Source organism: Molothrus aeneus, chromosome 2, assembly GCF_037042795.1.
Source record: "Molothrus aeneus isolate 106 chromosome 2, BPBGC_Maene_1.0, whole genome shotgun sequence".
In the NCBI taxonomy this organism is placed as follows: domain Eukaryota; kingdom Metazoa; phylum Chordata; class Aves; order Passeriformes; family Icteridae; genus Molothrus; species Molothrus aeneus.
Genome location: NC_089647.1, coordinates 101,319,317 through 101,335,078, shown reverse-complemented (window position 1 = coordinate 101,335,078; position 15,762 = coordinate 101,319,317). Strand labels below are relative to the sequence as shown.

The 15,762-nt window shown below is 39.3% G+C and overlaps 1 protein-coding gene across 2 annotated transcripts in view; it reads right to left on the bottom strand.

Annotated features, from left to right (window-relative positions):
- PPEF1 (protein phosphatase with EF-hand domain 1) overlaps positions 1-15,762 on the bottom strand; it is a 34,740-nt gene that overhangs the window by 10,060 nt on the left and 8,918 nt on the right. For both annotated transcript variants that reach the window (XM_066545405.1, XM_066545406.1), the window contains exons 4-8: positions 14,972-15,023; positions 9,065-9,237; positions 7,258-7,372; positions 5,432-5,478; positions 1,326-1,492 (exon numbers count right to left, since the gene is read on the bottom strand). In XM_066545405.1, the coding sequence (XP_066401502.1) occupies positions 1,326-1,492; positions 5,432-5,478; positions 7,258-7,372; positions 9,065-9,237; positions 14,972-15,023 (554 nt within the window). The remainder of the gene's footprint in view (positions 1-1,325; positions 1,493-5,431; positions 5,479-7,257; positions 7,373-9,064; positions 9,238-14,971; positions 15,024-15,762) is intronic.

The window sequence follows — 15,762 nt, the reverse complement described above, 5'->3', positions numbered from 1 at the left end:
ATTAAGAGGCCTTTTTCTTTTTGCCAGCTCTACCTTTTAGATACCAGAGAGAAATTCCAAAGGAACTGATGATGGGCAAAAATTCCCACAAAACCTTCATGGAGCTTTTGTCTTAAATATCATATAATCATGGAATCATATCATAGAATGGTTTGGGTTGGAAGGGGCCTTAAAGGTCATCTCATTCCAACCCTCTGCCATGGGCATGGGACACTTTCCACTTGACCAGATTGCTCAGAGCTTCATCCATCTTCATGTCTTTTTCCCCACAAGGGACAAGGATTTTGATACCTAATTCTTTTAACACTAAGATATCCTTCATCAAAGGGCATTTTCACAATACTCAGCTTTCAAATTTACCAATGTGCAGCACTGCTAATCAAAATGCACAGCAAAGACACATCTGTGCACTCCATACCATCACAGACTTAGTTAATATTTTTTGCTCTTTTGGGGAGGAATTTTCCTCCTTGTAGATGAGGTAACTGATCTTGGTTTATATTGTTTTTTGGAGTGTTTTCAATTATGTGCTGAAAAAGTTACTATCATGGGAAACTGATTCTCTTTTTTGGATCACTAGTAGGACTTGCCTATGGGGCTCTGACCCAGGTGCTAACACAGAGGCCTGTGTTAAAACTGCAATACATTTTGTGTGCCACATCAAATGATCCAAGGGCTACAGTAGGTTACCCACCAGTCAGTCACCCAAAGGCTCTCTGGGGCAGTTTAGAATTGTAGGGAGAAGGACTGAGGAGTTCTCACATTTCTGAGATGCTTTTTGTCTCCACGTTTTGTCTTTGACTACAGCCGGAGCCACTGGCTGTGCTCACTCCCTTGGTTGCACTGCACAGCTGAGTGCAAATGTCTGTGTTAGAAAACAGGGTGTCAGCTTTCCTGCACTGACACCTCCAACTGATGAAGCTCCTCTGAGTATAGGGTAGGATATTTACCTGCCCCTTGGGCTAGAGAAGTGAAATCTTAGTTTAAAGTTAAGTAAAATATCAGATTTTGCTAAATACATGCTTTAACTGAAACATCATCCTTCCATCTGTCCTTCCCCAATTTTGATACTCTGGAAGCTGCACTACGCCCTCTGACTTCAATGGATTATGATTAGATAAAGACAAGACATGATTGCCATTCAAATGTCTGTGTTTAGTGAGAATGTTCCTTCCCCACACACATGCTGAAAAGGCAAAGCTCCACCTGACTTCTTAATAAAACATATTCCATTTAAGGGTGTCACAGTGGCTAAAGTAGCAATCAAAAGCTCAAATATTTCTAGTGATAGGCCAGATATTTCTTGCCCCACCCCCAAAATATACCTCAAGTTCATGATGTAGTCTTCATGGTTTCCTCTATTCAAGTGTAAATCATTGGGATAGATAAGAAGAAATGCAAATAGGATTATAAGTATTTCCATAGAATTTTTCCCTCTGTCGACAAAATCACCATTAAAGACATAGGGGTTTTGTTCTGAAGGCAGACCATTCTGCAGAAAGAAAAAAAAGGGGCATTTAGAGAGGCTGCTATGTTACTGTAATAGAGGAAATAGCATTTAAATGAGATCCCATTGCTAGAGATTCTGAAAAAAATCCTGCATAATACAGAGATCTAAAAAGCAGCATTTCTTTATTTCCACTGTTTAGAATAAAAACCTTCATATAAGACAACCTGAGCCATTAGAGAAGAGAGGACCTCTCTGGCTGTTCTTACAATGCCATCTCTAATCCTTTCCTCTACCTATTAAATTAAATTTAAAGGGAATGAAAGAAACATCAGTCTTGTAGTAAAATACACATTTTTGTTAATGCGACTCTTGCCAGGAAATTACGCACTTGCAAACAGAAGGGAGTCATTCAGTTTGAATGGAAGATAAGAAATAAATGAAAAATTATCTTCTCATGTAGGTTTGAATGGATTTCATATATTTACATTGTTTGTAGTGTATGCTTCCAAAACTCCTGAGAAGGACTATAGTCCAGAGGATATAAAATTTTAAGACAGAACTTAAGACTTGAAGAGTTTGATTTCAGTTGCTTTAATCCTGAAAGCACTGCTTGAATTTTACTCATGAGAGCCAAGATATACTTGAAAGCTCATAAATCTGAGAGGTTGTATATACAGGTATTTCTTACCTTATTTTTTTCCTGAAGATACAGAGAAATGCTTTATTATAAATGGTAACTTAGTAAAGACAATTATTTTGAACTGATGGTTTGTTTTATTAGATTAATTACCAACACATCAATGGGTGCCATCAGCTTACAGAAAATATAGCACCACCTATATGTAGCATCATAATTTCCACTCATGAGTATCAGAAATAGTATTTCAGCTTTGACTAGCCAGAAAAGGAAAACCTCTGTTTTCTCAATTGATATGTACAAGAAATACCAATAGAACTTCCAAAAAATTACATTATAACTGTGGAAGCCACTCTTAAAAGTTCTGGCAGCATTGCAAGACACCCCATTTCTTGAATATATCTACAGTATCAGTGTTTCTTGTGTTCCTATGGCACTACTGGTATTCTGACTTAGTGGATTTATTACAGGATGTGTAATGTGGCCAGGGACTCAATGTAATGTGTAATTTCAATCCTTATGAGAACATCCTTTTTTATCCCAATCAGTGTTCTGTGCTTTCATGATAGGTTGCAGTAGTGAACCCTGGTCTCTCCACCCTGGCTGCTGTAAATTCAGCTTCCTTGGATTTTGCTATAGCCTGTCCTGAGCCCTTTCCAAGTTAACTTAGAAGGGGCCTGTGCTTGCTCTGTGCTCACAGGTGTGGCAATGTATGAGGCTCTTCTAATGCGGTGGTTGAAGTGATTTTAAAAAGGAGAGGATGGATTTCAGGAGTGGAACAGACAGCAGAAACTCAGCAGCAGTTTCTGGAAAGATAGATAGATAAATAATAAATAAATAAAAGCTTTGCCTTAAAACCAAGAGGCATGTGAATCTACCAGCAGATTGTGAGTATACACACAACCACTCTTAACTGCAGTCCTCGTGGAAAGACACATCTACTGGAGCACTCTCCAGACACTATCACCCTTCTTTTGGAAAAGATTACACACAATTCGAGTTTTAAGCAAGTTTGGTTTGGACTTCCAACTTCAATGTGACATTTTAATTTTGTTCCACACTCAGACAGTTTCCTTTTCTGTGGTTTCAACCAACAATGAGAGCAAAACTAAATTAAAGGCTGTTGCAGCCTCTGACACGTTATAGAGGCAAACAAGGCCCTCTAATGATTAGCAACTTGCTGCTGGGCATCATTACTGTTTCTCCTGGGTTAGTGATTAATTAACTTCCGTTTGTTGTTGGCATTTTCTACCCCTTCAGGCCATTTCTATCTATAGCATCCCTTTAACAATCTAACTTAGCAATACGTAATTTAAAATTCAAGTTTCAAGGAATATCAGGAAACACTGTAATTTAATGAAGATTAATGAAGGGTCTGAATGAACCTTAAAAACTGGTTATTGAGGAAAAAAAAGTGTCTTAGCTTCAGCCAAACCAGGTGTAAGGATTATACACCATCTGCAGCATTGTACCAGTATGCTGTAGATTGCCAGCTCTGTGTGTTTGCTGGGGGTGGTCTGTGGAAGTGACAAGCCTGGTCTGCATGCAGGCCTCCAGAATCCATTTCAGCTCTGCACAGCCCTGTGCAGACCAAGATCACTCCCATGGCATTGTTTAGGATTGCACCCTCTTGTTTAAGGTAGTTTGTACCAACCTGGAGGATGAGATCCCTTCCAACTGAAACAGAGTTTAGGAAGGAGAAAAAAAATGGATCCCAGAAGCCAACTGGGTTCACTGCTCATCTGAGTAAACTGCTCAGAGGGGACAGAAAACAGTGTGATTTAATTTGCTTCTAAATAACTAATCAGGTCTATCTTATGCTCTCTATATTCCCCACTACTTTGAAATGACAAAATATTTGCCCGTTTTATTTGGTTTGATGGAAGGGACTTCCCTAGAAATTTAACAGAGAACAACTGGGTGTTATCTCTAGTCTAAAGTCAGTGGGAGTTTTGGCTCTGAATTTACTGAAGCCAGGAAGAGAGTTGCTTGTTTTTTTCTCTTTATAGCATCCATTAGAGGAGGGGAAAGAATTGGCATCTGTTTACTCCAAAAAAAAAAAAAATGCAGGCTGAATGCAGTTGTAAATATAATTCTATCTGAGCATTTATCTCCAAAATAGTTATATTTCCCACCCCAGGTTCTGTGTATGAAATCTATATGTATCATACTTATTCCAGTTCTAAAAAGAAAGCTTAAGAACCAAAAGACTGCAAGCCAAGGACCAGCTAAAGATGGTTGATTAGTAAGAAAAGCAGGACTCTGTAGAAAGGTCTGATTATATTTTAACTATACTTCAACAGACTTCAGGTGCACACTTGGGCAAAACAGCCACATTTACATTGAACAAGTCTCAGATGAAGTGTAACAAAGCTGGAATCAGAGGGAGAATGACATCATTGAAACACCTGGTTTAGCTCACTCCAGTCTCCATTCAGTGCAGATGAACGTGTAAGGATCTGCCACAAACCCTTCCCCCTGCCCCGGAAAGCTCAAATCAAAGAGAGTACCTGCTCAATCAAAGGTGGTGATTCATCCTGAAGATAAATGTGAAACTAAATACACAACATTTCCTGCATCTTCAGTTAAACATACAATCCTGGAAAAGCTCGCCTGGAGCTTAATTTGTTTTACACATCAGTAAAACAGAGCTATGCATTTTTAGCATGATAACAAAGGATATGTAAAGGGTGCACAAAGCACTTCTATTTTGTGCAGACTGTGTGATTGCTTCCAAGGCTTAAAAAGCTTTCAAACACCACTCTTTCTTGTTTCCTGATAAAAACAAAAACACCCCCCTTCCAAAAAAAACCTCAACAACAATAAAAAACCCGACAAACCCAAAAAACCAAACCAAAACAAAGAAATACCCAACCAAACAACAAAAAGCCCCAAACCGACCCAAAAGCAAACAAAAAACCCTGCAGGTATCAGTGGAAAGCCTAAATGAAAGCTTCTGCATTTTTTCTTGAATGTTAATATTATCCATGGTGTAGTGTTACATCAGGAACTCAGCTCCTGATTTTAGCAGACTTCAGTCAATATGGAATTTAAAACAGTGGAAGAACTTTGGAGACTTTGCAAGGTGTCCTCTTATGTTTTGGCTCATGCTGCAGTTCAGCATTCAGGAAAATAATAATCTCCTCAATCTCCTTCACAGTGAGCAGGAGGATATGAAGAAGGAAAAGCTCTGACAAAGACACCAAATTGTTCCAGGATTTGTGTGTGTGGTGTATGGACACCACATGAGCAGTTCTAATGGTGATAAATCTGTCACATATAAATATCTGTTCTTAATAACAAGTCATAAAGTGAAAATGCTACATCTCAGAGTACCTATTTACCTTGTAGAATATCAGCAAAAGATCATCCAGGTTTCCATGCAAATCTCCTACAGGAAACAAAAACATTTAAAAAAAAAAATTCTCACAGAGGAGGAAGAAACTGGAATTATAAAAGTGGAATTAGTTGGATCTAATACCTTTTTATACTGCACAATAGAACATGTTTCAGGGACAGGTTTTGATTACTACCAGCAGGAAGTGATGGAGAGTGTCAAGAACTGTCCATGCCTGTGTGCCTCAATGCTAAGGCCACAGGAATGACAGATTGGGCCCTTTTTGAGAGGTTTGTTCTGCCTCAGGAACAGGCAAGGAGGATTTCACCCCAACACAAAGCATCACTGCAGCACAGATCCCCTGTGCATCTGACTGCATTTCATGAGAGCCAACCTTCTCATGTCTGTGACTCACCACCACAAAGATGCAGAACAGTTTCAAAACCTATCTTGTGATAATATGCTTTTACCACCAATAATTAGGAAAAGAGAAGTGACATTTTTATGTGTATACAGTTTCTGTGCTTTTGATTAATTATGAGCCTGTGAATTTGTTCTAAGGCATCTTTCAAGCTATGATAGATATTTATCACATATGTGGATGCAAACATTTCAGGTATGTATTTAATCTGCATTATTAATTTGAAATTATAAGGAATGGAGAGTGATACCTTAAGGAAATCAACATTTTGGACTGATTATGTTTAAAAAAATGGGTTATCTGTCTTCTGCAGAGGCTCTTTCTGGTGACAAAAGCTCTTAGTTTCAGTACAGGAGAGGGATCCCTTTTGGTGCTGCTTACATAGTGCAAATGCAATACAAACATGAAGAGGAATGTTTATTTAGTGAGAACATGTATTGTGAACAAGCATGAATCTGTGTTTCCTTGGTTTGGAAAGGGGTCTTGATGGCTTGGTTGATAAATTATTTTATAATTTTATAAGGTTTATACAAAAACTTATTTAAACAAACCCTTTCCTGACAATCAAAGTAGGTCCATAGCCACATCTTTAAAAATATTATTTATTTTGCATGTCCCACACAACTTCCCTTATACCACTTTACTATTACACACAGCACACACTGTCAAGAGTTATGTCACCATTATTGTTCTGTTTTGCAGCTACTGCATTCTGTATCAAGTCAGGATACTGCATCCCACTATCCATAATTTACAAAAGTGTAACAAAATAGATGGGCAAAGAGCTCTTAGTTCCTTAGTACTGTGTGACACATCATTCTGTGAGACTAAATTGCTGGCTGTATAAAGACTTATCCATCCTCTTGGGTCTCCTTAGAAATGAGGGGTTATTATCATTTCAATTTATTCTAGATAGTCATGCTGTTACTGAAAGGTCTTTTTTGCCACCCATATTAAGCCCTCATTAAAATCATTACCGAGTAAATTATGATTAAAATCATTAAAATCATTACTGAGTAAGGTTTTTTTTTCTCAGTGAGAGGAGAAAGGTGGGACTTACAGCCAGTGATCAAAATACTTGGTGGCATTTTAGAGGTGGAAGTGCAGGAGTATTTAAGCTGCAGTGCAGTGTTAGCTGAATTAATACTGACTCATTCAGAAATGTTAAACAAGAACAGGAAAGAGGAGGTGAGGGAATTTCCTAAAATATACTTTATGACTCAGGAACTTTTTTTGTTTGTTTGTTTGCTCCAATTTATGCATTTGTGGGGGAAAAGAAATAAAAAGAAATATTTTCTTAGGGCATTGAGAACTTTGTTCTAATGGTAAAATTTGGAAATGTCAGTATCATTCTCTAACCACTTAGAATATCAACCCATAGCCCAAAGCAGTTTTCTTCTCTGGCACCTTACCACAGACAGTTATCTCCTTGGAGTAGGAAGTTGAAAGATGGGTGATATTTGGCATCTCCTTGAGAACCCTCCTAGTTTCACTTAGCAGCTGCAGCACATAGCGGGCATGAAGCAGCTGTGAGAAGAAAAAGCAGGTAGAAAAGGAAGATTTATTTGAATTAGCAATAGGTCTGTCTGCTTTATTAATATCAGACATAAACTGCCAAGGTTATTTATGTGCTGACCTCCAGACATGAGTGCAGGCTGTCTGGCCTAGAGCTGGGAATTAGGAGTGTTCATAGCTTTGCATTTGCTTCCCGGTGAGTGAATATGGAGATCTTACTGAACTTGTTTTACAGATTTTCCCACTTTATTTATACTGTGCTGTTTCTATTCTTCCTGTCTTTCAGAAGAGATAAGACTTATAGAGCACTCAAAATCACTGCATAAGGCCATCTGTTTAAAGTAACTGGGAAAAAAATAAAAATTATGTCATTCTAGGTGTGAGTAAAAAAACAAACAAAAAAATCTCACAACCTCCAAAACAAAAGCCAACAAAAAAAAAAAAAAAACAAACCTCAAAGGCCATAAGGCCATAAATGATATTTCAGCAAATTGCAAAAACAATGACAAGAAAACTCCAGTAAGGGCTGCCTTGGCACGAGTTATCTTCCTGTTCACAGTGAAGAAGTTATAAAAGTGCAACACTGAAGCTTCTGGTCTTCTCTCCTGATGTTTTTTATGCAATTTTTTTGGTTGGTGATTTTTAAAGCTTTTAATTTCAACAGAGATCTGAGGAATTTTAGTAGAGGAGATAGATGAGCTACAGAATGACTTTCAAGATTCATGTCTTTAAGCAATCATAAAGGTCAATTACATATGCCCATTTCCTTAATAAAATGCCAGCCATAGTAAGAGAAGGGAGAGTGGACAGTAAGATGAAGTCTGGGTTGGCTCATTTATCATATGCTTTATATGTGATATTTTACAATCAGCCTCCATAGAAAATTACTAGAGAAAAATATTCTTATTTAGTAAATTATAAAGCATGATAGACCCTTTCCCCTTTTACACAGCATACTGTTAAGCACAAATAATTACCAGTTCAAAGAAAGCTGTCCTGTTTAATGCCTCCCTGCTCCACCTTCATCTTGTGGGCAACAAAAGGGCTTGCTCAGGAATATAGAGAATGAGGAACAGCCTCCTCAGTGCCTTGGAAGCTGCAGCCTGAGCTCCAGAGATTTGTGCTATCATTCTGTTCTGCTAGATTAGCAATGCTTTATAGTCACTCCACTGTTATGGTGGAGTCTTGCACTCCACAATGAGGTGATTAACCCTTACACCTCCTCTAAAAGAATGAGGTGGGGGACAAAGGACTGAAGACCAAACAATGAACACTTTTAACCCATAAAAAGATGATAATTAGTTTCTGTTTTAGCTTAGGACACCTTCCCCAGTCCTGCACTCTCACTGAGAACCTCTGCCTTGCAGCTGCTACAGGTTCCCATTTAATTTCACTAGTCCCTGCCTCCTCCCCAGGGCCAGGCCTGGTGATCATGCAGCAAAGTAGTGAATCAAATGTGGGAACTCGTCTGAGAACTGTCTGCTTTTGATTTTATTGTGTTAGCTTAGAGGCAGATCAATTTCCCAAGGCAGCTTACCATGCACATTTATGATCACATTGGGCTAGCAGGAAAAAGTAATGAGATGTAAAAGAAGGGTGAAATATCTCTTTGGGCACCACTTTAGCTTTACATTGGATTGTGGAACTGCAATCTGACAGATGTAAAATAAGTTAAAAAAAGAAAACAAGCTAGTTGCAAATTACCTGTTCATTCCTGAAAGCATGAAGAAGAGCATTGGCATCTTCAACAGTAAGGGGGAATGAGAGTCGTGGTCCATAATAGGAGTCTGGAACATCAATCTTCTTTTCAAATTCTTTTAAAGATAAGTCTTCATCCACCACCTGAGGAGCACTAGGACTGGTGAAAATTTGAGAAACTGGAACAAGATAGAAGGAAAACAAAAATGTAGAAACTCCACCAGCCCCCCATAGAGCTGTAACAGCATGGCCAGAACTGGTTGAACATAACAGCTTTAACTGCTGCAGTATTACAGTGGCTGACTCCTGCCTCCTTATAGGGGAAAAGCTCCAGGTCTCCCCAGATTGTCTCACAATACTAAAACCAACCAACCAATCAACCACAACAAGGGAAAAAAGACCAAACCAAAGTTAAGAACAGGCAAAAACTCTTTTCCAGCTGCTAGTATCTGTGGTCAGGGTGCAAAACATTTTGCACTGAAGTTGTGGAGCAGTTTGCTCACAAGTAATGAGAACCATCACCTGGTACAAACTTCCTTCTCCTTTCCCCAATACAAGGAGATGCAAAAGTCATGGCTGATCATTTAATGACCATCATCTGTTTAAAGTTCAATATTACACTTTTAATACATGTTATGAAGATTCCCTTCTATTGCTTTTATTTTCTACTTAAAATTTTTAGGCTAAATACCAGCAGGTCACAGTGATTATTTAAAAGTCACCAACAAAATGATATTTATTCACAGCAGATTGCAAATCACTCCTTTCTGGTACAGCTAGGAAACAATGCCAGCTTTTGGTTGGTTGCCATAAAACTATTGGATGAAACAAAGTAAACAAAAACAGAGTGGTGAAAGTAGAGCACAGCTTCTAATTTTCCTGGAACATGAAGGAAGCAGGAAGGCTGCTAATTGCTTCAATCCAATATTTTTCGTGACATAACCTTGAAACGTAACTGACTGATAGCAGATTTCAGAGTTTTTTCTTGCAGATTGTCTTAGTCATATATTATTCCAAAAGTGAGAATCAGTCCCTAAATGAAAGTGTTCTAGCAGATGCTGTTGCAGAGCTGCTCTTGTGAGATTGTTGTAAACACTTTTTGCTGGGCTACAGTTAAGTTTTCTGTAACCTTGATTTCCTGCAACTGCAAATAAAAATGTATTATTTACAGCTGTGTAGCTGCATTATTTATTGCTGATTTACAGCTGACCTGTAGCTGTGACTCAAAACTCACAGTAGCCAAAACCAGCATGTGGCCTCATAAATTATGAGATTCATATAGGCCAACTTGTCTTGCAACTGGATAAAATCAATATTAAAAAATAAATAGATAAAAATGTAATCTGGATTTTAAAAAGTCCCCTTTTACTATCAGCACTTCAGCTGTGAGCTGATTAGCACTTTCAGTGCTAGTGCAATGTTATACTCAGCCAGTCAAATGGATTAAGGCATCAAGTAACAGCAAGGTGCTCAGGGTTCATCATTTTCACCAAGTGCAGTTTGATTTGCAGTCTTCCACCACAATTACAGCTTTGTCTGGCTGGACACCAGAATGTCACCATGGACTGAAATTGCTGATTTTTCTCATAGTAATCAGCCAAGCACATTTGCACCAATTCTCGCTACAGCTCTAGCAGCAGGCCTCTGGGCAATATCTCCCTCTGCACCCCACTTCCCAAGAAGTGGGGACTACAGAACCAACTCCTCAGACCACCCAAATGCCTCATTTCTTGCCTGTTCTAACCAGCTGTCCTCATCTGACTGGACTCCTCCAGAGTCAATGATCTTCTCAGCATTTCAAGCCAGGTAGACACCTGCCCATGCCTGCTCCTACTCTTGCCTTCCCTTTCAGCACACAGTAGGCCATCCATCCATCCATCCATCCATCCATCCATCCATCCATCCATCCATCCATCCATCCATCCATCCATCCATCCATCACTTTACCTCTGAACATGAACTTGCCTTCCTCACAGACTCACTTCTATGGCACACGCTCAGGCTGGGAAACCCAATCCTTCCCTGTTGGGCATATCTTTGCAAAGATTGTACTCCATTTTCCATTTCTGGATGAGTTGTCAAAAGCCAGCCATGGTCATTACCCTTAGAGTGTGCTTATGGCTCCTCAGGCTGTCTTTCAGCTGGATTTTAAGGTTTCTTCCTGCAGAGCATGACTGTCCCATCTCTGAACAGTCTGTAATGGACGGCCTAAGGCAGCCTGGGGAATCACCACACTGTCCAGCAAGCACCCCAGCTCACCACATGCCCCATGTAGGACTAATTCTGAAGGGTTCAGCACCCCTCATGTATTGCTGTTCCAGTCAAAGCTGTCAAGGCTCTTTCAGTTCATACTGAAAGACTGGGATGAAAAGTCTTGGCACACCTGGTTCAGGCACACGTGTCAAGACAGAATGAAACATTCTCTGCCAGCATCTGCATCTCTCCACTGACTAGAGGAAGCACAGGCAATGAACGACCTGCTTTGTACTCTGACCCCCATTTAGCCGAGGCTCAGAGAGTTGAGCCTTCACTATTAACAAAACACAAACAAGTACAGCCATATTCCATGTTAAACACAGATGCCCAGGGCTAAGTGGAGTCAATTTGGCCACAGAAAGCCCAAATACCTGATTCTCCTGACCATATCACCTTGCCATGGGAGTTTTTTCAAGGCAAGTCAAAGCTGCCACTGACAAGGATGTGCTCATTATCAGGGTAATCAGGAATCGGCTACTTTTGCAGCTCTGAAATCACTCCTCTGTTCTGCCACCATCTGTGTGCCTCCAGCCTGACCACTGGGATACCTGAGAGCACCTCTGACTCCTGAGAAGTGCTCTTACATAAGCCAGATACTGATCCACAGCCCTCAGGTCAAAGCCAAATGGACACTGATCCTACAAAGAGGAAGGAGGTTTGTAAAATGCTTCAAACATTTCTTCCTTCACACTGTTTCTGGTGCTACAAACTGCAAGCAGCTATAACTTATTCCCCACTGCAAGAATCACTCTGTGTAAAACATCTTGGAAGGGTGTTAAAGCTGTAAGGGAGGCATCATGGGGAGTGAAACTGCAGAAAACAACACTTTTTTTTTTGTTTCCCTTTGAAGGAAGGCTCCTGGGGGTGTCCTGGTGACCTTGAGAGGAACAGGTTTAGCTTCCCAGTCCCACCATTTTTGTCAGGACACATCTGCAGTCTTCTCACCCTCAATGTGCCCATAAAAGAGTGAGTAAATGGGTCATCTTTTGCTGGAAAGGCAGTTTCCAGCTTTCTCTGACCAGAGAGCTTTCCATTGAAAGCTGAGAAGGTAGGAAGATTTTTTTCAGGAAATGAGGGATAAAAGTGTAAGTTCGAAAAGGGTTTTATTCTTATTTTCCACAAACCCTTGCAAAATAGCCTTTAATAAGAAGCAGAACAAGACACTCAACTATATAATATCCCAATCACAAACTACACTAGCATCTTAAGGAGAATGAGAGGATGAAAAAAGCTTTAGGGTATAACAGATAAACAATCACATCAAAAGCACTACTGTGTTAATGAGATGGCAGCTGCTTTCTTTCTTTGAAAAACATAATCTGAAAAAAACAGATTAAAAAGAGGAAAGTAACAAGATTAATGGGGGAGGCTGAGTAGTTTATAATGTAAGGAAAACCACAGATCACAAAATTTTCTGGTAACTTTCTTATCATATGCTGAGAAGAACAGGCAACCCATTCTTTGGTAAGAATATTATATATTGTCTTCTTGGAGAGAGCATTTGAACCATATGCTATCACTCTAATTTAAGTGAGCACACACTGATGAAAATGATAAAAAGACAGAGAATTGCAGGTTTTAGAAAATGCTTGAAAATAGCAAAGTCAATTTGAAGCCTTTCTGGTTGTTATGTTTACATTCACTCTGGTTCACATCTTAAGATGGTGATTCAGCAGAAGTGGAAGCAGTTCTTTAAGGATCCCTCTATTCAGCACTGATTTTGCTTACATCAGTGGGGCTGGCATGAGTGCTGCAAAGGTCACTTCCAGGGGCAAGCAATCAAGAGCTTAAAGCAAAGAATGCATACAGCCAGGAGTTGGAAAAAATAACCACAACCCACACAGTACACATTTGATATGCAATTCATCAAAAAAATCTAAGCTCCTTTGCACAGGCAGCCTTGGTCATCTCTTTATTAAACATACACCATAATTTTTCTCTTTTGTTTAGGGTTCTGGTATCTGTAACACACAGTGCTAGAAAGGGGGAACAAACCAAGACAAAAATTAAGCCTTTGGAGCAGTTATCAAGTCTTAACAACATCAGTCCTAAAAGATGGAAGTTTTAAGCCAGCAAAACAAAGGGATGCTTTACTATAAACCAGATACACTTTATCATGTGTTTCAGCCTTAACCACATCTACAGTTCCCAATATCTACAAGACCAAGAATCAGGTCACCTGTGGAGTGATGATGAGGAGCAGCCCACAGGACCTTCCATCTCCCTCCCTGTGCACAGGTGAGGCTCAGATCTCCACCTGCACATGAACAGCCCATGCATGTAGCAGTGTGCTCTGCCATGTCCTGAGCCCTAGCAAGTCATCTGTGACACCTCACCTTTATTGCTTCTGTCAGTAGACACCGTTAATAAAGGTGGAGAGTCATATCTACAACAAGCAGCTGTAAAATTCCATTTTATTTTATAATAAAAATAGAGATTAACAATATTTTGCCAAATCTCAGACCTAGCACTACTGTTTTCTTTCCCATTCAAGTATAAAAGCTGAACAGAGGTGCACCATCAGCATGAAGAAGTAGATGAAGTGAGCAGTATCTGTTTTTCTTCAAGTTTGCCAATTCCTTCCCAGGAAGTTAAATGACTAAAGCAGATATTTTTTTCACAGAATATGGCAGTAATGGGAAAAAAATCAAAGGGAGGACTGTTGAATCATCTGCCTTGCCTTTGGAGCAAGGCTCGAATGTAATTTATTTTTCTGCAGAGCACAGAGAGCATTAGGCACTCTAAAGTATTTAAGAGAGAAAAATTGCAATTTCTACCAGTTGTCATTAGAACACTGAACCACTTAAGGTTTTTATGGTGGTTTTATCCTGCTATCAAAGTATCTTGTGCAAATTTTAATTGAAATAACCCATGGCTAGACCAGATGAAAGAGAAAGGGCATTCTCTTGTAATGCAGTAAGAAGGGGACAGCCTCATTTTTAACTCCACTGGGATTAGATCTATTCTGAATTTGTTCAGGGAAGTCATGTTTGTTTCCTAGACTTAGAAATCACTTTCAGTCTGTCCTTCTGTTGAGCTTGACCTCAAAAGTAAGTTATGTCCAAGGATCCCAAAATACTTCCAAAATTAAAGGTTATTCCTTGAATAACTGAAGCTTAATTGAGATGGTTTCTAAAGATTTATCTCCAGCAGTTTAATTTTTTTTCCTTTTTTATCATTCACATACTGATACATGTTGCAGCGAAATCTAGAACAAATTAAATTAAAACAGGGTCCAGAACTGCCAGAGGTGGTGGGGGAGAAAGAGAAACCTCTTTGATTATAACTGCCTTAAACCAACTGAACACAATCTTTCTGAATAATCACATCTCATAGTTTAAGAAAACATGAACAGAAAGCTGTGAAAATTGGAATTTGTAGGAAGGGCAGTAACACATAAGAAAGTACTCTGAACACCTCTGAATATTCTCATAAGGACAACAGATACTTGTTCTGACTTACTGACTGCTCTGACTCACTAAGTAGATAGTGAGCAGCATCAACACTTAGAGGGTCAAATTCATATTACAGTATTTAGGATATCAGACCTCAATCCCAGCACATGCCATAGGCTGTAAATATCACACTGAAAATTAACTTTCCTCACATCAAGTTTTTCAAACACCATCTCCACATTACTTTTATTTTTATTGTTACCTGCATCCGGATGAGTGCAATGATCCAGCATGAATGTAAAAAAGTTGGATAGCTGAGTATGAAAAAGAGAAGAAAAAACAGACTGATCAGTTTAGGTGATCCAAAAAGCATTAATATCTTTCTTACTCTATTACTTGCAATTTCCCATTTAGGGGGATATAAATCACTGTATATTCCCCTAGTATCAGCCTGCAACAATGACACAATTTGTGTCCTACTACAAAAACAGCTCCCTTTCCTTTTTTGCTATGAATTCACCACTGACACTTCATGGATACATAAAATGTTTCAGGGCTGTTTCAGTGCTGCTGATGCTTTTAGGTGTAATTCATCTTGCCCACCACCCAGACTATTTGCCTAGACTTCCTTCACAGTCAATAGAAACAACTGCTACAATGCAATGAACTGACTTTAGACACAGATGCTAGGAGGAACACAAAGGCCTTAAGTTCCAAATTTCGTATATTGACCCTAAAGGAAGCCTGGGCTGACAATGATACTGACACTGGGCTGAAACACTGATTATCTCTGTTGCACATATATTGCCACACAGACAGTTAAGATCCTCCATAGAGATCTGTAAATGACATGCAATCCCTGGCTAACAGAGCTGCTATACAGAACTTATACCCTAGATATGCTGTATGGGCAGAATGGTGTCCTGATTCACCTGTATGTCTGTGTATGAATACACACAACTTCATGTGTCAGGTAAGGAAACAGTTTTATTAATCAAGAGCCAGCTTTGTAAAAGAAATCACCACACACCCATTTTGTTAGTGCAGCCACAG